This window comes from Anopheles nili, chromosome 3, assembly GCF_943737925.1.
Source record: "Anopheles nili chromosome 3, idAnoNiliSN_F5_01, whole genome shotgun sequence".
In the NCBI taxonomy this organism is placed as follows: domain Eukaryota; kingdom Metazoa; phylum Arthropoda; class Insecta; order Diptera; family Culicidae; genus Anopheles; species Anopheles nili.
This window is the reverse complement of record NC_071292.1, coordinates 29,081,217-29,105,104: the sequence shown is the minus strand read 5'-3', so window position 1 is coordinate 29,105,104 and position 23,888 is coordinate 29,081,217. Positions and strand designations below refer to the sequence as shown.

The window sequence follows — 23,888 nt, the reverse complement described above, 5'->3', positions numbered from 1 at the left end:
CGATTTGTTGACGGTGAAAATTGGATCCTTGACAGACCATCTGTTGTGAAGGCCTGTTTTAACGTAAATGTGTCTGCTTTAACAAGTATTGCCTGTAAAAATAAAAAAAACGAATGAAATTGCTATTTTTTATCCTTTACAATATTATGGAATATAATTTGATATTGCACACTTCAACGATTGCAATAAATGAGACAATATGATGATGCATTTGTTTTGTTTTGATTTTTTTTCTCTGTAGCTACTTGACAGCATCACAATCCTCCCCGCTGCAGCCACCCCCTTAGTCTAGTGAGTGTGCTTCATCCACAACGACGCATGGAAAAAATAGGTTCCTCTCATCGCGGAGGGGGTTGTCGGTCGTGCAATGTTACTTTCTTGAGTAAATTCAAGCGCTATCGAACGCTTCGATACGCCGAAAAGCAGATATTCAACCATGTACATATCAGTGCAATAAAGTAGGCTTTGATTTGCGCGTAATCTCGCCCGGAAGCGAGCAGAAAAGCGAACTGTTGATAGTGAAAATTTCGTCACGGAATCGTTTGTTGCTGTGTGTTTTTGACAAACGCGTTCCCGTGTGTAAGCGTTTGTTGTTTTACTTATCCTGCTAAACTTAATGTTACCAAATGATTAGCGGATCCGCCAGCACTGCCACTAGCGGGGTGGCAAGATGCTAATCATCGTTAATTAATCCTCCCTCCGATGGCGCTGAGTTTCGGCAGAAATGTATAGTACAATTCGATGCGCATGTTGACAGCAAGCGACGGAATGTCCGCAGCAGGCCATAATGATCCGTGCTACTACCACCGACTGCGCTCGCTTCCCCGTTGGCGCGATACGTACCATGTAAATGAGTAATTTATAGCGATAAATTATGTGCAAATCATCGTAATCGTCGGCAGTGACTCAAAATGCGTGACACTAATCTAGCAGGCTTGTAGTGCGAGTACGGTTGCTTGTTTAACCTTCCATACATTGTGTAAGGAAAAATAAACACGCCCCCATTAGAGCAAAAATCTTTCAAGCGCGTAGGTGCCGAAAAACGGGCAGCTGGGTAGGCTGGAGGTCGGACGGGGTCCGTAATTAGTCACGACCACAACCATTCGCGTGCCGCCGATAGAATGAGCCAATTATTCTCGCTGCAGTCGCGCAAATACAGCACTACATCCCGCAGCATCCAGGCGCCGTCGTGTAAGCATCTTGTACAAAGAAAGCAACAGTCCAAGCAAGCCGAATGGGACAACCCCGGGGAACCGCTAGTGATGGCGTTGAGCGGTGGTGCAACGATAATGAGTCGGAGGGTGGAAATGAAAATACGCACTCTCCTGTCGGCGTTCATGCTGGTGCAGCTTCTGCTGTTGCCGTACGAATTTTTCGGATGCACGTTGGCCAAAACGCAAACGAGACAATCGTGCGACAAAACCCGGCGCATCTTCACGCAATCGCACGGTGAAATTAGTGACGGTCCAACCGGGTCTAATTACACACAGGTACGTATAACACCTAAGTGTGTCGTTTGCGAAGGTATTTGAGCGGGTTTTTGTGTCGTTTTAGGATTCTCACTGCGAGTGGCTGATACGCGCCCAGAATGACAGTCAATTTATAATGCTCAAGTTTCGCAGCATGGGCACCGAGTGCTCGTATGATTACATTTTCATATACGACGGTGATTCGTTCCGATCGCCGTTGTTGGGTAGCTTCAGTGGCAACACGGAACCGCAACACGTGATCGCAGGTTCTGGTAGTGTAAGTGTTGCTTGTTGATCGCATCTTCATTATATCGCGATTGTCTATAGCTTAGTTTTATCTTGAATTCTTTCCGGATGTAGATGCTAATTCTACTGTACAGCGATACTAATTACGTGTTGGAAGGTTTTCGGGCTGAGTTTTCCGTCACGAACTGCCCCAACAACTGCTCCGGAAATGGGCGATGTATTGATCACTCGTGTGTTTGTGATTCGGGATGGATAGGAGACGACTGCAGTCTGGAAGCGTGTCATAATTACTGCGGGAAAAGCGAACAACGAGGGAAGTGTTCGAATGATCGCTGCGAATGCTCAAAAGTGAGTTTTTCCAAAAGCTGCAAAAGCGAAGTTACATGAAAATTAAGTTTCCGTCTCTTTCACAGGACTATATGGGACAGTCGTGTGGCTTGCACAGGTCACAGCCCACTCCCAAGGAGTGGCACTGGTTATCGAATTCTAAAATTGGACTGCCTCCGCGAGCGGCCCATACGGCCGTGTACTACGAACCGTCGGATTCGTTGTACGTTTTCGGAGGATACAACTTAAACGAGGTGTTCGACAGTTTGTACGTCTTCCGGTTTGACAGGAACTACTGGGAGGATGAGTGGGGTTTCCGAGTGGACCAGAACTACTCCGAACCGTCTACGGAGGAAGAGAAAACCCTACGAAGGGTGCTGTTTTTGGAGGAGGAATCGGACCGGTTGGGACTGTCGCGGGAACCCAACTTCCTGAGTAACGTGATTTACACGCTTTCGGATAATCGAACCGGTGTCGCCTATGGAGATGGGAATATCAACGGATCACGCCCCGCTGGCCGGTACGGACATGCTGCCGCTGTTGTTACGGATGGATTCGTCATCTTCGGAGGCAAGCTTGCGAGCGGTGAACTGACGAATGATCTGTGGTTGTACAATGTTTCGCACAACGGAGGCTCGTGGATTGAACGTGCCTCGGAATCATCCTTTCGACCACCGGCTCTCACGCGCCACACATTAACCCTGGCGGATGGTTTTCTGTACGTGTTCGGAGGTGCGATGGAGGACGGAGAGTTTACATCGAAATTGTTCCGAGTGAAGCTTTCCTCGGACGCCCCGGAAACGGAACAGTGGGAGGAAGTCATTCCACGCGGTGGAAAATCCTTGGATGTGCGAATGGTGGCACACACAACGTCGTACCAGCGAGCTACAAATTCACTCATCGTGTACGGTGGGCTGCTCGCGAATGTGGCTCGATTTTCGCGCCTTTCCGAGCGTATGTTTGCGTTTCAGTTAGACCACAAGCACTGGGCGGAACTGCAGTATCCGAGGACGGCACTACACGATGGTTACGCTCCCCGGGAACGTGCTTTCCACACGACCAACATCATCGGCAACTATCTGATCGTGTTCGGAGGGTACTCGCACAAGCACAACAAGGAGGAAATATGCTACGACAATCAGATGTATCTGTACCATCTCGGATGCCACAGTTGGATCAATCCGGAGGTGTTAGGTCCGGCTCCGAGTAGCAAGCTGCGTTACCCTAAAAAGCAAGGCGTTTTTGCGCACGCCGCCGCGGTTCGGAAAGGAAACACGCTGCTCGTGGTTGGTGGTTACCATGGAAACGTGAATGGCGATCTGCTAGCTTACTCGCTGCCGCTGATGCTCGTCGTACACGACGAGGCCACTTTCGCACCGGAAGCCGCCTGTCCACGGCACACTTCCTTCAACGAGTGTCTGGCGGATCTCGAGTGTGGCTGGTGTTCGGCCGACAGTGTGTGCTACGGACGAACTATTGGTGCGAATTGTACCACCAACCTACAAACGACACGCTGCAAGGGTATCTGCTCGGTGCTGGGAGATTGCCATTCGTGTTTGGTTCACGGGATGGCAACGGCGGAACGAGGTGACAGCAAGGGCCATCTGCAGCACAAACAATCAATCGCTCACAAACTTGGGCTGGATCAATGCACGTGGTGCGTGCAGAACGCACGTTGCCACCACAAGGACGATAACTATGGTGTGTGTGGGGAGGACACACCCTCGCAGAAACCCGGCTGGTGGGGTTCGAAAGGCACCGAAGTCACGAAACCGACCGAATGTACCGCTCAAGATAAGCGACCTGGGCTTACTTTTCTTAAGTATCTTCATCCCATGAACGTGTCCATGCCGGATGCGGTGATGATCGTGAATGCTACGATGGCGGACTTTACATCGCCTCCTTCCAGCACTCCGACGGAACAGCAGCTTGGTGGGCAGGTGGTTGCGCGGTTGCTGGGTTTCATCCGTTTTCCACCCGTTACGGACCAATCGATGGCGCTACTGCAAGCATGCGTGAGCCACGCGGACGCTATCCTTCGTACGGTGCTAGTCCGACGGAGAGGTACGTCCACTAGCTTCCCACTGGCCACCCTTGCTCTGGAGACGCTGGTTTCGACGAATATAACCGCGAATGAGAGCGTATGCGACATGGTGAAATGGACGGATCGAGCGAACATCCTGGTGGATTTTCAGGCACAACGGAACAGCCGAGCTGGCGGAGGATATTACGGTGGATCCGGACAACATCACCACCATCACCACCACGGACACCACTCCGATCTAAGCAAGATGAGCCTACAACACTTCTACGGTGGCGTATTGCAAGCATTCACATTCGAGTTTCTCGAACCATACTCGAACGGAACGGCATGCGAGCTGTACGGGAACTGTCTCGAGTGTTTGTCCGATTCGTCCTGCGGTTGGTGCGAACTCACCGACCAGTGCATATCACGCCATGCAAATGAATCACTATCCTGCCGGCGTGGTGCCGATTGGCGATACCTAACCATCCAACCTGCGCATTGCTCGAACTGCTCGAATTTTGTGTCCTGCGAGCAGTGCATCGGTCACTCCGCACACCAGTGCGAATGGTGGACGGAAGATGCGACGTGTGCCCGACGAGGACGCTCGGAAGTGGCCGTTCGAGCGCTAGACCAATGTCCTACACCATGCTATCTGCGGATGGACTGCTCGGCTTGTCTAAATGACCGTGGACGATGCGTCTGGTGCGAAGCAACCAGCCAATGCTTCTCGTTTTCCGTTTACACAAGCGAGTATCAGTTCGGGATGTGCCGTGAGTGGCTTGACCAGACGCTCCCAATCTCGGGTCCAGCCGTGGGGGATCAGGACACAGGTCCGCTTGTACAGCAGTGTAAATCGTGCGCGAGTCATCAGAACTGTTCCTACTGCTTGCGTTCGCTGAGTTGCGGTTGGTGTTACGATTCGGACAATCCCATCAACGGTGTGTGCATGCTGGGTGACTTTAATCGCTCCTCGCAGGGTTCGTGTGGCCACGGGCAGCTTTTTGCCCTCGGTGGTGTCACAAACGTGACGGATGAACCGGTACGCACGAGTTGGGCCTATGCGCAGTGTCCGGATGTGGACGAATGTGAGCTGGGGCTGCACGATTGCCACGAACAAGCCGACTGTAGCAACACCCACGGGTCTTATAGCTGTAAATGCCGCAAGGGTTTTGTCGGGGACGGTGTACGTTACTGCCGGCAGACGTGTTACGAGACGTGCGTCCACGGACACTGCTCGGGTGTGCCCGATTTCCGGTGCATGTGCGATCTCGGTTGGACCGGCGTGGATTGCAGCGTAAACTGCGAATGCAACAATCATTCCACGTGTCTGCAGGGTGTCGGACGATGCGATCGATGTCAAAACTGGACCGAGGGTGAATTCTGCGAGCGATGCAGCCCGGGCAGCTTTGGGAATGCGACGACCGAGGCCGGATGTCAGTGGTGTGATTGTAACGGACACGGCAACGTGGCGCTCGGTATTTGTGATGCGAAAACGGGCGAATGCTATTGTCAGGACTACACCGAGGGGTTACGGTGTGAGATGTGCAATCGGAACTTTTACGGGGATCCGAAGGATGGCGGTCAGTGCTATCACCAGTGCGCTTCTCGAGGAGTCCTGACGCAGGTAGGCACCCAAGGTCTCGGATCGTACCAATCGTATCGGTCGAGCTGGAGTGGCCAGGAAACGCGCGAATGTCTCTGGATTGTGAGTCCGCAAGGAGCTGGCACTGCTGGCATGTCGACGGACCTACGCAACGCGATCATCCAGATCAAGATCGAATCGGAACAGATGAATGTGACGTGTGGCGAGAATGCGGTGTACGTGTACGACGGGCTACCGGATCTTACTGGGGTCGCTCAGCAGAAGCAGCTGATTGCGGTGTTCTGTAACGAAGCACGTGGTTCTTGGATGGCTGAAGCCCGCTCGGGTCATCTGACGGTACATTTCAAGAAGGGTCCTTCGATGGAGGGCTTTAATGCGATCTATTCGGTGTTGAGTTGTGCTGCGGCCAGTTGTCAACGACCGCACATGTGTACAGATGATGGACGGTGTGTGTGTCCGAAGGGTTTCACAGGACCCCAGTGTATGATGCGCATTTGTCCGTCGGATTGTAACGAAGAGAGCAAGCGGGGTACGTGCGACATCGGGTACGGAAGGTGTATCTGTGCGGCAGGATATGGCGGAGACGATTGCTCAGTCCCAGTGAAGTCTTCCAGCGTGGTGTTTACGGAGCTGTTCAACTCGTACCTGGTGTCGGAAAGCTTTGAGCATTTGCGCAAAACGCTTCCCCGGTTTGGCCATTCGCTTGTGGCGGATCGTCGTGGGTCGTTGTGGATGTTTGGTGGATATTCGCTATCACACGGACCATTGAACGACATCCGGCAGTTTGATACGAAGAACAACACATGGATGCAGGTACCACGGCTAATTTAAGTTCTTCCTTTCCATGTGCTAATGCTCATTTTTCTGTTTCACTTTCGTTGCCAGGTCACGGTCGATTCCAGCCCGGAAGATCGAATGCCACAGGGTCGTTACTATCACGCGGCAGAAATCATCAGCAGCCGGCAAGCGATCTACGTCTACGGTGGTCTATCACGAAACGGCACACTCGACGATCTCTGGCAATTTGCACTTCAAACTCAACGTTGGAGTCTCGTGGTACCGGTTACGGGTCCGGGCCAGAATGAATCGCGACCACCAGCACTTGCTGGCCACACGCTGACGGCAGTCGGCCGCGAAGAAGTCCTGCTGCTCATTGGAGGCTTCACCATCGGACGTGGTCTTCAGAGTACAGTGTGGCTGTTTAATTTGGCCACCGGAAGCTGGTCCGTGGTGCCGACTCATGGTTCAGCCCCAGGAGGTCTTTACGGTCATTCTGCGGTGTTTCACGCACCCAGCCAGGCGGTGTACGTGTACGGTGGTGTGCGAACGGTCGATGGTGTTTCTGGCGTTTCTGGACGGTTGTACGCTTTCAGCGTTCCTTCTCGGCGCTGGACAGAGCTGCCGGGTTTCATCTATCACAGTGGCGAGTATGTGCCAGTGGCTCGGTATCTCCACTCTGCGGTGGCCACGGAACACTACATGCTGGTGTTTGGTGGTCGGGCCACCGGGAACGGTACGAACTCGCTAGCCAAGGACCATCCGGACGAGGTGATGATAGCGTACGTGTACCGCTGCAATCAGTGGATCCGGTTGGCGAAAGATGCCGTGAAGGTGGGAAGTATCTACGGGTATACGTACGCCCAAGCGATGGCCCAAGATCCGGATGGCGGATCGACCTACGTTGTAGGCGGCTGGGATGGTAGCAATCATTGCCGTGTGACACGTATCGATCTGCCGACGGATATATGCGATCTGTGGAGCACAACCAAGTACTTCTGCCGGCAGTATACGGGGTGCAGCTTTTGCTCGGTTAAAGGAGTATCGCTGGTTGAACCGGCGTCTCATTGCTACTCCGCTGGAAGTGCGTATCACGCTTGCGAAGGATACAACGGGACGATCTCATTCAACAGTGGCATGTCTTGCGATAGCGAATGGATCGGACGGAGAGCATGCAGTTCGTTTAAGGTGTGTTCCACGTGCATGGCCAGTTATCCGTATCACGGTGAAACGGAATCCCCGTGCAAATGGTGCCCGGATTGCCATCCAAAAGGTGCCTGCGTACAACGTGGAACCGAGTGTGGCGCGTTGAAGGGATGTTCCACTAACCAAACGGCAGCCGGAACGCAGGACGAATGTCCGTGTCATTCAGCGAACGGGTGTGTGGCCGGAGATTGTGAGAGTTGTCGCGCTTTGACGGGATGCAGTTGGGAACAGGTTCCCGGAGGGACACGGTATCGTTGTCGGGACACGGAGGAAACCACCCGTAATGAGACACGGATCGTAGGAAGTTGTTCGGCGCCGTGTAGCAGCTTCCGGAATTGCAGCTCGTGTGTGAAACAACCAGGCCGGCAGTCGGAATGTCTCTGGTCGACGCAGTTGAACGAATGTATCGCACCCGCGTTTCAACCACTGTACTGTTCCGGTGGCATCTGCGGGTTGGTGGTGCGACCGAACGATCCTCAGCACTGTCCGGAACCGTGTGCAAGCTTCACGCAATGCTCAAGTTGTCTCCGACACGCGTACTGTGGTTGGTGTTCGCGCAACGACACGGATGGTGATGGTGTGTGTACTGAAGGATCCGTCGAAGGACCGGCTAACCATCCGGCCGGATCAACCTGTGCTGCGATCTACCAAACCCGCAGCAAAACGCCCTCGGAAGCGGACAGTCCGTTCGGGTGGAACTATTTCAAGTGTCCACCGGAGAACGAGTGCGCCAACGGACATCACAATTGCAATGCGCGGTCACAGCGTTGTGTGGATCATCTGCACGGGTACGAGTGTGTGTGTGCCCCGGGTTATAACACCACGAGCCTTGGAGGTGGCGGAACATGCGTGCCAGTTTGTAGCCAAGGCTGCGTGCGTGGAGCTTGCATTGAACCGGACATGTGTGAATGCGATTTTGGGTACGTCGGTGCAAACTGCAGCATTCAGTGTCAGTGCAATGGCCACTCGAATTGCGCCGGTCCTGATCGGCTAGATCTGTGCCTAAAGTGTCACAACAACACGATGGGTCTGCAGTGCGACAAATGTTTGCCGTTCTTCGTAGGAGATCCTCGTAACAGTGGAGCTTGTGTGCCATGTTCGCAGCATTGTAACGGTCAAACGGATTTGTGTATTGCCCGAGAGCAGGAAGCTTCGATGCGGAACATGTCCCGGAGGGAGATTGAGTCGTTGATCAATGAAGGACCGCTGGTGGATGCGATTTGTCTGGGTTGTGGTAATTACACTGATGGGGATCAGTGTGAGACGTGCGTGCCTGGGTACTTCCGGAAATCGGCCACTCCCGGAAAGGCGTGTTGGCCGTGTGAGTGTAATGGCCATGGGGACATGTGCGATCCGATGACGGGTGAGAAATGCAACTGTGGCAATAACACGGAGAGTGACAACACCTGTTCGTCGAAGGGCAAGAACCATGCGTTCAACTGTTGGTCTTTGCAATGCACCAAGTGCCGGGATTCGTATTCAGGTCATCCGTATAACGGACATCAGTGTTACAAGCACATTACGGTAGAATCGCGGATGTGTTTCGACGCCAAGACGATCGGTAAGTGTAGCTGGAACCGTCTCGCCTAAAGCACGGTGTATTTTAATTCCATCTCTCGTTTCGGTTTTGCTTTTTAGATGAATGCAAGATAAAACCGCAACCACTGAAGCCGGGCCAGACGGTGTTCTTCGTGATCCAGCCGCGTTACATGAACGTGGACATTCGCTTCATCGTGGACGTGACACAGGGCGAGCTGGACTTTTACATGAGTCCCACGGACGAGTCCTTTATCGTGAAGACGAACGAAACGACGGGCCACCACGACATACTGCTCGACAGTAGCTACATGTGGTTCCACGAGCATTTCTACTCCGAGCGGCGAACGTTTTTCTCCGCATCATCCTATTTGTCGTCCTCGTCGTCATCATCATCGTTGATCCCGCAAGAAATGCATCCGCTCAACATTCAACCATCGGAGGTTTCCTCGATGGCAGGCGAGAAAAACTCACCCGTTTGTGGAGGTGTGATGAATGAGCGTTTCTACGTGACCGATCGCACCGCACGGGATCTGATAACGTACGTAACCCTGCGCCAGTGCAAGTCACTTTTGCGTGTGTTCGCTCTGAAGAACCGGCTTGTCGTGACACTCCCTCACACGGTACATGCACTCGGACAAACTAAGTTTTATATCGCGCTCCGAGCGCGGCCCGGTTCAACCGCCAGCTACGGGTTGGTGTTCTTCCGCCAGGACCAACTGCACATCCACCTGTTCGTGTTCTTCTCGGTGTTTTTCTCCTGTTTCTTTCTGTTCCTTGCCATTTGCGTGTTGGCGTGGAAAGCGAAACAAGCTGCCGATATGCGACGGGCCCGGCGCCGCCACGTGGTCGAGATGTTGCACATGGCCAAGCGACCGTTTGGACGCGTTAATCTTTCCCTCGAAAGCCCATCGGAGGCTACGGTTACTCCGGCACCGCAGCGTCGGCGTGGTCGTGCTTCGAAACACGCCTCTGGTAGTGCGAATAGTAATGCCGTCACATCACACGGTGCCCATCACCATCATCACCAGCACCACAGTCATCTGCAGCAGTATCACCAACAGGACATAGGCCCGATCGCATTGGAACCGACCGCGGATAATTACGCTGCCGTGGGTACGGTTTTTGTACGCCTGCCAGGCAAGCAAAAGTCCCAAATGACACTGTCCCTCGCGTCGGCACTGATCGTTATGGGGCGATCGTCAAGTAGTGGTCATCCGTCCCACTCCCGGAATGCCAGCGGAGGACACCATCGTCGACGTAGCTCGCCGGGTGGATCCAGCGTATGCCAGGCGTCCCCACGGCATCATTCGCATCATTACAACCATCATCATCAGCCACAGCCACAGCCGCAGCAACAGCAGCAGCAGCATCATCGTCCAGAGCCACCCGAGGTGGTTGGCCCGTTGGCGGAACGTCAACCATTTATCGAGGTGCATTTAGAGCAGGTGCCATTGCAACCATTAGCACCGAACCGCGAGCGACCGTAGGAGCCTTCTAGGCAGGCTCCATATCAGATACGTTTACCGAGGAATAATGTTAACGGGGGAAAACAGGGATTCGTAACGTGTAGCTAATTTGTCGTAGTAGTTCGCTTGGAGTTTATCGTGAATCTCTGAATCAATCGTGAACTTGTCACGGCCGGACGTCCGGTTGAAAGATGCATTTCGCATGCAAGTATTAACACAATCGTAACCATCCGACCCAGGATTGTGCTACATGGCATTCGGAGGATGAGGAAAAAAAGAAGCGCTTTATAGTATCTTGATATTTCGCTTGTTTGTATTAACAACCTTAGTCCAATTGAAAACGAATCTCGTGTATGCGTTGCGTTAGACGAAGAATGATTTCGATAATTAGCTTTTGCTACCTTTACGCTGCAAACCGCTTTGTGCTATTTATTTTATTGCAAATCGTTTCGAAAGCTTCAATGCTCTCAACACATGGAAGCTGTTCACGTTCACGTGTTGTATGTGTGTGAAGAATGTGTTTGTAAGTTGTTTGTTTCTCTGTAGGTAAAATGTCCTGTCCATTTCGAGCGGGTTGGGTTGCAACAGTTTCGTCCTTCTCGGTACGTGCTGTGATGCGGATGACGCTTGGGAGGGAGCATGATCTCGTGAGAATGTAGGTAATCCTTATGTAAGCGCATCTTTTGTTGCGGCCCTTTCGTAAAAGACACACGCACGCCAAGTACTTCCCGCACGGGATGGTAACAAAGTCCTCCCTTCAAGCAGCCATTTTAGGATGATTTTCCACGTGTGAATTTTGCGTATGCGTGTGCTGTGTGTGTGTGTGTTTTGTGTGTGAGTATTCTGTTCGTGTGCACGCCTGACCAGTGAGCTGAACGACAGGGGGGAAAACTGAGTGCAATAGAAATACTACTTACCGCGTTAGGTTAAATATTAGTGAATATTAGTCAGTAACACAGCTCATAGGAAAAGGGGATGGTATTAAACGTAGCAGCGTCGTAGGCGTGTATCCTAAGCCACCGTAACCAAAACGTGATACCGAATGTTTACCAGAAGATTTGACCGCATGATCCTGCCGAACGCACCAGCAAGGATTGTGCTGCCTCTATTGAGGTGAAGGCCACCCTTCGGGTAAACTCCGACAAGGATCGCGGTCTTATCGAGCACGGCACTCGCAAGTATTGTTAAATGCAAGATATTTTTCTCTGCTACCACGCAGCAGCAGCTATTGATTGCGGCGTAAAACTACAGTTTTGTTGATATTAATTCGCTAACGATCGCCCATCGGCTAGGGCGATGCGCGAAAGGCTTTAGTTAATAATGGTTTGCAACCGGGTGACACCGGGTGGTAGGATGCAGTCGAAGGACTTCATTTGGAAGGAGGTCGCTTCGGGCAGAATGACCGAATGGCAGTTTACGTGGCGGTCGGACCGTCCACCTTCCAGGCTAGTATGTACAGGTGCTTAATGGTAACGAGCGATACCATCTGGTAGAGTAGAAAAACCGAAGTCCTACGACGGAAGGAGTATACATAGGGTAAGATAGAAGCAACACTAAACACGAAACGCGGACACAAACGCACACAGCGGCTAGGTGCCGTGGTATTCCTTAGTGGACAGCATTTGTAGATAATTACGAGGTAAGATAAGCGTCCAGCTAAACAATCTCGTGGGGGCAGGGGAGTAAGGATAACGGCACCTTAAAGGGAAAGCAAGGATCCGGCTCGAAACAAGCATAAATTCCTGTATGCTGTTTATATTTTGTACATGACCACGGATGGCTGTTTGGTGGCAGCAAACACTAAGCAACATGTGTAGTTTCAATAAAGTGAATATCAAAACTAAATTTGGATTCATTTCGTTTGACTGTTTTATAAAATCGATTATTTTGAACTTCATGTCTTATTTTTCTATGGTCCAATAACAAAACGAAACTGCATGCGATCGGTCAAAAAGGATATGAAGGATAAGCGCATTTGTTTTATGCTGTCTTACGAACAGCCAGTATTTTTTAGTGTGGATGATAGGTAAAGATATTTTTTGTAGAATCGTTTTAGTAAATGCTTGCAAAAGAAAAATAACAAATTTTTACAGTAAAAAGAATTTTTTTTTTTTGTTTTTTACATTAAATTATTTTAACAGTATTGTTTTTACAGTAAGAATTGTTTTTTTTTACAGTAAAACAAATAAATTCAGGCTTACATTAGTTCATAACGGTTGAGGTTGATTAAGTGAAATAATGTTGTCGGAGATATTGAACGGAAAAAGATTCTAAAAGTGCAGTTATTTAGTTCGCCAACACGTGTAGCTTTTTACCTAATTACTATTGTTTTTTTTTTTAAGAAGATATCCTCATCCTTGGACAGAAGCGATCGCACGTTTCAAAAGCGTAACGGACATGCGCTAATGCAATTAATGGTACAGCTTAATGGGACATTCCGCCAAGTAAAACATAGTTTTGCATAAAATTCTGCAAAATCAAACAATCAATATCTCTCATACTAATAGCTTTCATCGCAGAAAAAAGAACGTGCATCTAGTAACCTACAGTTTGCATTACCGTGTCAGCTCAGTTTGCATCACGCCTGTGCCGGGAACAGTTTGCAGGGAATATCCATTCGGCATCATCCGCAGAGGAGCATCCAAATTCACTTTTCCAATCCAATCGAACAAAAGATCCAGCGATCCCAGGAAATGGATTCACGACAATCAAACCCCTCGTTCGGTGCGCAAGATGCCACGGACCTGCTGGCGTCCATCATCGGGCAGATGCCGACGAGCTCCAGTGTCGAAATTGGTCCGGGTCCGGAAAAACCGCCAGCAGTCCGGTCTGTCTCGGCCGCCGTGATCCAGCAGTCGAAGCGGCTCGCCAAACTCAAGCAAAAGCTCGATCGGCAGAACAACTTCATGGTCGAGCTGCGGCGCAAAATCCGCGAGAAGGAATCGATGAAACCGAAGGCGGACTGCGATCGTGAGGAGTTGGCATTCTTACGCCATCGCCTGCAGAAGGAAGGCGAGCTGCAGCGTAAGCTACTCTCGGATGTGGTCTCCGAACAACGCCAGGAGGGTGCCGGATGGCAACCTATTCGGCTCTGTCCAGATCAACCCGACGAATATGGCGCAAACCCGTGGACGCTGGGGGCTGTCCCCGTGGGTGCGGATGGTCGTTTTTCGATCGATTCGACCCTTTCACCGCTCAGCTCTGACGAAATGGCCGCCCCGGATGGTAAGCTGACGGAGCGATTCGAGAAGGAACTGATGAACCGGGACCGGGTGATCGAAATCCTGCAGAACCGGCTCGAGCGGTTGTCGGTGGATGTCCGCAAGGTACGACGAGACAACGACGCCATCTTGGATCGCCATCCGAAGCCTGTGGTACCGGTGAAACCCCACTACTGCCAGTCGGATATGATGCAGCGGCTTGAGTTCTACCGCTCGAACACGGAGACACTCGGGCAGAATCTGGAGCAGATGGATCACGCGTTGCAATCCATCCAGCGTGAGTTGGGACCGTTAACTGAGGCTGAATGTCCGCTGAAGGCTGCCAGTGGAAAACCAAGACCTTCGGTATATGATGCGAGACAATCCGTATCCTGTTCTCGGGTTGATCCAACTCCAAGAAACACCACCATGATACAGCGCCTCTCTCAGAAGGAGACCCAGATCGACCAGCAACAGCAGGAGCAGCAGCAGTACACGATGTTGCTGCATGAGTACACCAAGAAGACGACCGAGTGTCGGCAGCTGAGTGAGCGACTCGCAAAAGCCCAAGCTGGTCCAGCAGATCCACTACCCGAGGACACGGAACGTGAGCTACTGAAACGCCGCTGTTCCGAGTTGCTAGACGAACAGGATCAATTTCGTGTGCTGTTGCGTGAACAAGCGACCCAACTGTCCGACTACCAGGCGCGATATATGACCGCTCAGCAGCAGGTCGAAGAACAACGGCTGCAACTGGACAAACTGGCGGTGACAAACCGGCGCGTGGAGAAACAGATCAACTTCGAGATCGAGCAGATCAAGCGCAAGTTCCAGGACAAGTTGCGCGAACTAACGCCCTACCCGCGGTTGCTCGAAGAACAGGAAGCTCAAACCGAGCAGTTGAAGCACTCGAATGAGACGCTTTTCGCAGAGTTGGAGCGTGCCCTGCGTCAGGTGAAGCTGCTCGAAGATCGACTACAGGGTGTTGTCGCGGAACGTGATGCCGAAGTTCAGCGTGCAGGACAACAGGCTCAAACGGAACTTACGCAGGCCCTGGAACGGTTGGAAGCGCTCGAACGTGAGAAGCAGTTGGTTGAGCAGGAGGCTGCTCGTGGCTTGAGTGAGTTGGATGAGCTGCGAACTGAGAGTGCCAAGATCGTGGCCAGGACTAACGAACGGCTCGAACAGGAGCGTCAGACAGCGCTGCAGAAGTACGGCCGGCTCGAGGGTGAGTTGGCTCAGTGCCGTGCTGAGGCAGCGTTTACGATCGCGAATCGGGAACAGGCACTGCGTGAGATGCATTCCCAGATTAAGGTGCTATCGTCGAGCTTCGATGATGCGCAGTTGCAGATCCGATCGTTGCGCAATCAACTTGCGTACCTTCAAAACGAGAAGCTCGTCTGTTTGGCTTAATCGGCGCGAGTTTTCGTGTGATTGTATCCCTGTCGGTTTTTTGAGACGATGGAACCGGGAAAATTTCCAGTGGTGGACCTCGAAAGAGGCTTTCTTTTGATGAATAAATCGGATGCGTCGAGAAACAAAAAAAACTTCAAACTGTATGTTGGCATGTTTCCTCTTCCAAGAATGACTTTATTCCACTGGATCCCGCTCGTCCCATCGAGCAGGACGATAATAGGGTGGGGGAAAAAAGGAAAATCGGTTAGCGCTAGTATAGGTAAGGTATACAGTGAGTAATAGGTAAACAAGGAAAAGACGATCGTAGTTCCTAAACTCAACTGGGCTCTTCAGCACATCTATACACACACACATACCGCTCGACAGAGACTTCCGGTTCGGTAGCTTCCGCCACTGTATTCCCTATCGTTTACATTTAGCTTTTTTCCTCCTTTCGCTTACATTTTCTGTTCCGAAAATTGTACATCTACTTGCGTTTTTCTCTCTCTCTCTCCGATTTTGTAGTTTCTCATATCACCCTGTGTAGTTTGTGTTTTAATTTACCGCGGTTCCGTCCGTTGTTCCCTTCTCGCGGGTTTTCGTCGGATTCGAAGCCCCTTTACGAACCGGAACGTCCCTTTTAAAAACCCTGCGCAATCAAGCCACACAGGTGGCTCTGGTAATTATCTGTCTTTTTTTTTACAATACTTTTCTTTCTTCTTCTCTAGCTTATCTCAATATACATGCGCCAAATGCATTCCGGGGTAGATGGATGCACTAAACACACTTTCGCCCGTTTACACCCCTTCGTAGACGGCTTCTTCTTTCGCACGACTATGTCCTTACTGTTGCTGCAGCAGAAGGTTCTCGAGTTCGTCGGCGCTGCGCATCAGGAAAGCGGCCGATTCTCGGTACCCGGTGACGAGCTGCTTGACGGCCGTTATCTCGGCGCTATTGAGCTTGTGCGCCAGGATCGGTCGTTTCATCGAGAGGTCGGTCGGGGCGGCTGCAATCGAGAAGGAAATGGGGCAACACACAGGGCGATAGAGAGAGAGCGGGAAATGGATCGACGCAGGTGGTCGGGTTAGTGCGGTACTGAAGTGGTGGCAATGGGGTGCAATCGCGCCCTACAATCGCTCAGCTGACTCCACAACTCACCGGTGCCGGCAGCGGACATGGTCGTGTTGGTCGTGGCACCGCTGCTCGTGCTGCTGCTGTTGACCGAGTTCATGAAGTTTTGGTAGTGCTGCGAGCGGTTCGAGAAGCCGGTGTTGTAGTCGTGGAAGTTCGAGATGGTGGGCACCGTCGTGGGGATGGTGGGCGTCGAGCTGGCACTGGCACTGGGTATGTTGCTGTTGAGTTGAGGGAAGAAGATGTTTAGTAATCGGTCATTGTGCTTAAAAGGATTACAAGGATCGTGGTTCTTGAAAAGTGAACATAAACTGCAATAATTCGAAGATAAATGCGTAGTGAACGTAAATTACGAAAATCAATTTGAAGAGAAACAAAAAGATTGAAAGTAGATAGATTTAAAAACATCTGAAACTATGCAACAAGAAGAAAAAAAACAAGAAAAAAAAATTTTGAACAAAAACTTGCATTTTATCAGAAACAAAATAATAAGCGACATAAATGTAGAGTAAGATATAATACGTACAGAAGTACGAATGATTAAAAAAACAACGTAATCATAAAATAAACTAAAAAGATGTACAAAAGACTAGCAAGTGAATGAGATAACAGTGGAAAAAAGAAACATTCGTAAACAGATACATAAAACACTTCAAGACAACATGAACAAAAAACAAGGAAGCATATGAATAAATAAAAGAATAAGAAAAATTAACCATAAACATCAAAACACAGGGCAAAAGAACGAAAAATTGTAACAAACAAAAAAAATTAATTATTTAAGTCACAGTCCACTTACAGCTTCATCTGGTTCATGTCCGGTGTCGGGGTGCTGGGTACGGGCGAGATCTTCGGCACACTCGTCATCGGTTCGCTCTTGATCGTCGACACGGACGTGGATTCCTGTTCGCGGGCCGCCAGGTTCTGATACATGCTCGGTACCGCCGTCGGCGATTCGGCCGACGTCTGTAACACACAAAAAAAAGAAGGAAAAAGGGCCCCAAACGGCAAACGAAAAAAAAAACGACGGTCTTCGATTAGTCGCGCGCTTGCAGAATCCTCCCGCAGAGTCCTTGGGAGGGTTTGGATACTTGAACCAACAAAAAAAAAACGGCTCACCCCTCCCCACCCCGCAGCACCCCCACCCGAAAAAGTGGGCGGTTGGAAGCGACCATTTTACCATAAAACTTACCGCCGCCGGCTGACTGACCGTCTGGCTGATCGGTTCCAGCCCGATGCGCATGCGCTTCGCGTTAAGGCTCTCGTTTTCGCACGCCACGGCCAGTATCTGTTCCGCCTGCACCGACGTGAGGTGCGCCGGCGTGGGGCGGGACTGGAAACATACAAGCATACCGAACCGATCATACCCACCGCCTGCGGACGTGCTGCCACTAACCTCGTCCGTGCCCGCCACGGGACTCACCGTGTTCTCCCAGCCCTCGCGCGTTTTCTTGTTCCGCCGGCAGGACTTGAGGTACGTCCGGATGCGCTTCCGGGCGCGCTCGGCAAACTCGGGAAATTGGCGCGTGCACGAGTCGATGATCGCTTGGATTTTCTCCTTCGGTTGCTTCGAGATCGGTATGATGCGGTCAAGGTTTTCGTCCACGAACAGCCGCACGAACATGTTGAACGCTTTCAACCGTTCCGGGTCGTTAACCGTGGCCTCGAGCCGATCCTCTGAATCGTCCTCGGACAGATCGTCCTCGTCCTTCTGCTCGGACGAGTTCGTTTCGTCCTGCTGCTGCTCGATCGGGGACGATTGCCGTTCACTTACCGGGAGTTGGCTGAAGCTGGATTTGCCCGTCATTGCCAGTGCGTTTTGGTACTGCTGCCACAGGTTCGTCATCGTCGCCAGGTCCGGACCTTCCGTTCCGTTTTGTGCTGCCGAAACGTGAAGGAGTAGGCGATCAATATGGCGTCCAAAGGGTGCCGTCCCTTGCGGCCAGTTGTTTCGAGATACCACTAACATTTACCTGCCGCCGAGTTCTGGTAGTTCCACGCCAGCAGCATCAGCTTGAACTTGTCCGCGTCTTTAATCAGTCCTGGAAGCAAAGAAGTTAGTTGAGGCCAACCAAGGGCGCCATCTTGGAAAAGATGGCCAGAAGTACTCCGCAAACATACCGGCATACGCGTCCTCACCGGTTGTGTTGGTTGTGCTGCCATTGTTTTCCGTTGCCTCCGCACTGAACGGCATGGATATAGCATCCTGCAAGGGCAAATGAAGAGAGGAAATGATAAGTGATGGAAATTTGACTGTAAATTGTGTAAAGACGCGGTACAGTTGTCGGAATTAATACCATTATAAAACGAGTAAAAGTGTAAGGATCTACATATTCGCGCCTATCAGCAAAGAAATGTAGAAAATTCCTACACTTTTTGCAAAATAATCAAACGCCACAAGTTAAATGAAGTGCACTGAACGAAGAACATTCCGTCTATTTCCTTCAAAGTCCGTCGCCACAATTAACGCCTGCTCTGTCGCCATGGAAACGGTTCGCAACGAAAGCGATTAAGCGTGCTCGGATGGACTTTGATGGTAATACGAAAGATGCCACCACCGCGAAGGTCACGATAATGAGCCAATGGCGGACGGAAAAGTAGAGGATTTGGATATTGGATACCTCGCTCCGACAATGGAGGCGCCTCATCTTCCATCGAAGCGTTTCGATGGGGAAACATTTCTTGATATTCCGTTAGGCTTGATGCTGTGGAAAATACCCTTAAACTCAATTTTAGACCTTTTCTAGGTGTTTTTTGAGTGTTCGAAGAAATCGAATTTAGTATTACCTTCAATCTCCGTGATTAATTTCACAATAGAGAGTGTTATATGTGTAAAAAAAAATTTGCAAAATACATCATCTTGATAATCTTGGAGTTTTTGAGATGAATAATTTTCTCGTAAAGAAAGTAGTAATAATAAAATTTAAAAGTAATAATACTGTAAAATGAAAGTGTTGTTCTTTAGAATGCAAAATTCCTATATATTTTATCTTCTATACTCGTTGTAATAATATTGGTTTGAGGTGATACAATTTGAATTGCCAGTTCTGTTAATTTCGCTCTACATTTCAAGACAAAAAGCTTTCGGATTGTTTGAGGGGCTCCAATTTATGCTTCATAAACATAATAGCTTTTGATGTGGTGAGCAAGTTTTTTTTTGCAACCTCCTTTTTTGCAACGTACGCACACACACACACAAACTTCGAAACAACGCAGCGCGTGTGCCAAATGAATTAAAGCCGACGCACCGGGCGCGGCAGCAGCGGCAAAAAAAAAAAAGAAAAACCAACAGCCTTTATTTTTTTATCCATGCTTTTTTGTTTTTCTTCATAATAATATCAGCCCTCACCAACCCATTCGGCTCCCGAGGAGGTCGGCAGCATACATATATTGCTTTTTTTTGTCCTTCACTCCACCACGGATTCGCGGAAAGGCCTACGTTCGTTCGCAGAATCGATCGGTCGAACCGAACCAAACAAGCGAACGAACGGGGAACTGACGCACCCCATGGAACTGCGTGCCAACCGTGAAGGAGTCCTTTCCGCTGGCTCAACCAACCCCCACTGGGAGTAGGCTGAAGCTTCCTTTCATAATCACGGGATATACGCGGCGGTCTGTGCAATACCCTAATGTGTGTCACCCACCCGACGATGGAAAACCGGTCGGGTTCGATGGACGAGCGAGAACAACCTCCAACCCCCATAGGAAGGGGTACGCCGGCAAAATGGTGTGCGTATGCGTAGGAGAGAGACAGAGAAACAGAGACCCCAATACCGAAAGCTGGGAGCTGTGAGAATAATTTCAGCCATTTTTTTTTATTCTGAAACCAGGGTGATTGGGTCGTGAGGAACCGCCACGCAACAGGAAGTTGGTGAGGCTTGGCCCGGAAACACGAGACGGCCGCAAACGGGTCGGCTAATGGAAGGGTAAAAACGTTCGAAAACAGGGGGTTGATTCGATCGAGAAGCTCTCTCGTCACGCGTGGAACTCGCTCTTGGTTGAAAAGCGGTTGATGTGAGCAAAGGTGCAACAATTGGTACCGTTTTGCAGCGGTAATTTAACACGGTTTTAATTTATAGCGCCTAAAGTACGCATTACTGAGCACGTAAAAGAACCACTTGATTATCAGCGCGATGCTAGATAGATGATAAATATCGACAGATATAGGTGCTTGAAAAACATCACTTAACGTTGTGCATTGTTAAACACGCACAGCGCAGCATGGAGCAATTAATCGTACGCTCTCAAATATGATCCTGTTGCTTGAGGATATGAGGAAGATATGCAACGTTACAGTGCAACCGGAGCATGCAAACCGGATAAATAGCAGTCTCCCGGCAAAAGGAAGCACTCAAAAGGTGTTGCAAAACGTTTCACACACACACCTGTGCGTAATTAAATCGCCGCGAGCAGTAAAAACGCATTTTTATCAAATCCTTTCGATGGAAGAAGAACAAAAAAAATCGAGCTTCCAAGCGTGGCTCTCTGGTCTGGCTCATTCGCCGATGGTTCCGCCTCGGAAATGGACGCCAACGGAAAGGGGTGCCGCGAAGTTTCCATTAACCAGAATGCCGACATCCGCACGCGGCATGACATCGAACCGCGCTTTCATCACTCTCACGTGCGCGCGCGCGCGCGCCCGGAAAAAGGACGAGAAGCCCTCGTTTATTTTTCTTTTTTCTCTCTCTCTATCTCTCGCTGTAAAAGCCCCCGTCCAACTAAAGCGACCAGGAACGCCGGTGGGGTAGGGGTAAATTTATGGAAGGGTGCGCATCGCTAATTCACCCCCCCCCCCACCCACCCACGGTTGTTTCGTCCTTCTCGGTTCTCGAGCACGGACGAGTCAGCAGACAAAATGCGGCTCTTATCGTGCGGTCCGCTTCCGGAGTGACGCCTTTTTTTTCTCTCTCAATAGGATGGGGTTTCTTTTTCCCACTCCCCTTGTGTGTGTGTGTGTGTGTGTGTGTGTTTGGTGGGCCCATGTCAAGTTGATGACGGTCCCAGCCAAGGGGTGCCACGGACTCGAGGACACCTATTTTTTGGGGAGTGCCTTGAGTCACCGGAAGTCCCCTAAAAAAAAAGAAGGAAAAAACAGGCCAAAGAATAGAAATGGGGGGGGGGGGGGGCTCACAATCCCCTCGTTCGTGACGGGAAAATCTCGTGCCGGTGTGTCGGGAAAGGGGACATTCTTTCCGGGCCCATTTCCAAGATCCCCGAGACTCCCGAGAAAGCCGTCCATCGTGGCTGCCCATTTCCACGCGCTCGAGGCACACGAACATCCGGAGCGGCTCGAGGGACCTTTGGTGGCATCGGTTGAAGCCCTCTTTCCCTATTCAGAATGATCCGAGTGGCGCTAGCCCCCCCCCCCCCCCCCCCCATCCACCCAAATGCCGGCTGCGGGAAGTTTTGCCCCGTTTTTTTTTTGTTTTGTTCGTAAGAATTCCCATCGTCATAACTTTCTTCGAGGCCGGAGGTCCGGTGAATGGTGAGCGCTTCTTTTCCCAGCGCGAAACCCAGGGAAGAAACCCAAGAACCACTTCCTACCGGACCGTTACCCCATTACCACGAACCGGATGAAGGATGCGCGCACACACACACACACACCCCCGCACACGTACACGAGGCAGCCTCCTGTTTTTTCCCAGCCTAGCCGCTTCTAGCGAGCTAAATGCGACCACGGGGACACCGGTTGCCGGTCGCCCTTTCGACGACCAGAGGGGGGTTTTCTTTCGCTCGTTTCGTAGCGTTTCCTTCGGGTGGCTCGTGAAGGAGGAAACAGTGGGTGGTTGGGAGGGTGGTTGGTTCGGGGGGACCGGCGGGCGACTTAAGATTAATTAATTTTTATATTTTCCCGACCCATCGTCGGCGTCGGAAGCCGTCTCATCGCTGCGGATGAGATAAGACTTCACCCTCCGGATTGGGTGGGTGGGAGGATGGGTGGTGGCGGGCCGGGAGGAGGAATCCCCGTGGGGGGAAGCGCACCCTCACCGTGGTGGTGGTGATGGAAATGAAAAGGAGGCTGTCGGGTGGACGAAAGGACGAACCGAAGCGTAGCCGGGAAACATAGGCATGGCCCTTAGCGAGTCCGCCCGGGTTCTCGTGTCCTATCAAGACAAATGCGTCCTACCCCGGGGCCCGAAATTCGCCCGAAAGCCTCCACCCCACGGGGAGGGGGAGGAGGTTGGCCTTTGTTTTTCCCGAGCCAACACACGCCGGGGGTTCGGTTGATGAAAAACGGACGCAAACACGGACGCCGTCGTTGGGCGTTTTTCGGGCAAAAGTGCCCGAGCGCGGTTGGGATAGGCTGGGAAGGGAACGTGGCCCGTGGGAGGTGGGCGCGGAAAATTCGATTCGCCTGGCCCGGCCAGGGAGCGGCACACAAACACACACACACACACACGTCGACCGGAAGGCCACACGGAGGGTGAGCGCGAAGGATTTTTTTCCCACCCCATTTCTGCGTCATTTTGGTCGAGTTTTTTCTCTCTCTCTCTCTCTCTCTCTCTCTCTTGCTCATTTTCTCGCTCTATCCCATTTCTCTGTCGCTCGTTTGCTCGTGTCCTGTTTCATTACCCCGGGTTCTGTTCCCTGCTGTGCGTGTTTTTTTTTTGCCCTTCCCTCCCGGTCACCCATTTCAACCTGCCCGGTCGCAGGACACGCGCACTAATACCAGGGGGTGGTTTTGCGAGCCGCGGGTTTTGGTGGAAAATTCCCCCGACCACGGTGGTGGGGGATTTTTTTTAATTTGTTCCTCCAACTTTCACGCGCGCGTGGGTTTTTTTTCGTAATTTTTTTCCCCCCTGTCCACCGGTTCCCTTCCACTCGCTCCCGAGGGGAATCTCCGTTCGGGTGCGCTCTAATTCCCGCCTCAAAAGCGAAACCGTGCAAAGCGCGTTTCGTCGAGGAAACCTCTTAAATCATCATTTATCGTGCGCTCGTGTGCATGTGCTTGTTTTTTGTTCCTTCGCGTTATTGTTGGTTTCGCACAAATGTCCAATCACTCAACGTGGGCGGGGGGGGAGGGGGGCGGTTTTCTGGTCCTTACGCACCCCGGGAATGGAAATGGAAGGAAAATTCATAGCACAAAAATTATATTGCACCGGAAGACGGACAAGTGAAAGGTTGTTGGTTGGTTTGAAAGTACCTGAAGTTTGAACTTGATAATTTGCAACAAGGTTCGAAATCAATGTTCGAAAAATCATCCAAATCTTAGACAAAATTTCACCGACACAGGTTGTTCTCACTTTGCAGCCTCTCTGCTCGGATAGAGCGAAAGCTCAATCAGAGTTTGATCGCACATTGACCAGAATCTGACACTAAACGTGCACGAAAGTTCACACGAAAACTGCCCGAAAAAGGTGGATCTGATTTTAGTAACGCATCGCAACTATGGAATCGAATATCACTTTGTCCCAATCATGGCTTGACTGGGCAAAAAACCGGCCTACTTAGCTCCACCACCAGACTCACCAAGGATCGGCACTCCATCCATCTGGGAAATTA

The 23,888-nt window shown here is 51.0% G+C and overlaps 3 protein-coding genes across 3 annotated transcripts in view; 2 read left to right on the top strand and 1 right to left on the bottom strand.

Annotated features, from left to right (window-relative positions):
• The first annotated feature begins 1,337 nt into the window (after positions 1-1,337).
• LOC128725359 (multiple epidermal growth factor-like domains protein 8) lies at positions 1,338-10,680 on the top strand. Its single transcript, XM_053819099.1, has 6 exons — positions 1,338-1,490; positions 1,555-1,746; positions 1,830-2,063; positions 2,129-6,484; positions 6,557-9,215; positions 9,293-10,680. Exons 1-6 carry the CDS (start codon positions 1,338-1,340, stop codon positions 10,678-10,680), a joined length of 8,982 nt encoding a protein of 2,993 aa, XP_053675074.1.
• Positions 10,681-13,352: 2,672 nt separating this feature from the next.
• On the top strand, positions 13,353-15,336 carry LOC128724007 (coiled-coil domain-containing protein 18). Its single transcript, XM_053817773.1, has one exon. The coding sequence runs from the start codon at positions 13,353-13,355 to the stop codon at positions 15,270-15,272; it is 1,920 nt and encodes a 639-aa protein (XP_053673748.1). The 3' UTR covers positions 15,273-15,336.
• An 82-nt stretch (positions 15,337-15,418) lies between these two features.
• LOC128724006 (nucleolar protein 4) overlaps positions 15,419-23,888 on the bottom strand; it is a 53,542-nt gene continuing 45,072 nt past the window's right edge. The window contains exons 6-12 of the mRNA XM_053817772.1: positions 18,507-18,591; positions 18,353-18,427; positions 17,809-18,266; positions 17,566-17,718; positions 17,185-17,351; positions 16,413-16,606; positions 15,419-16,260 (exon numbers count right to left, since the gene is read on the bottom strand). Coding sequence (XP_053673747.1) covers positions 16,097-16,260; positions 16,413-16,606; positions 17,185-17,351; positions 17,566-17,718; positions 17,809-18,266; positions 18,353-18,427; positions 18,507-18,591 — 1,296 coding nt within the window. The 3' untranslated portion in view covers positions 15,419-16,096. The remainder of the gene's footprint in view (positions 16,261-16,412; positions 16,607-17,184; positions 17,352-17,565; positions 17,719-17,808; positions 18,267-18,352; positions 18,428-18,506; positions 18,592-23,888) is intronic.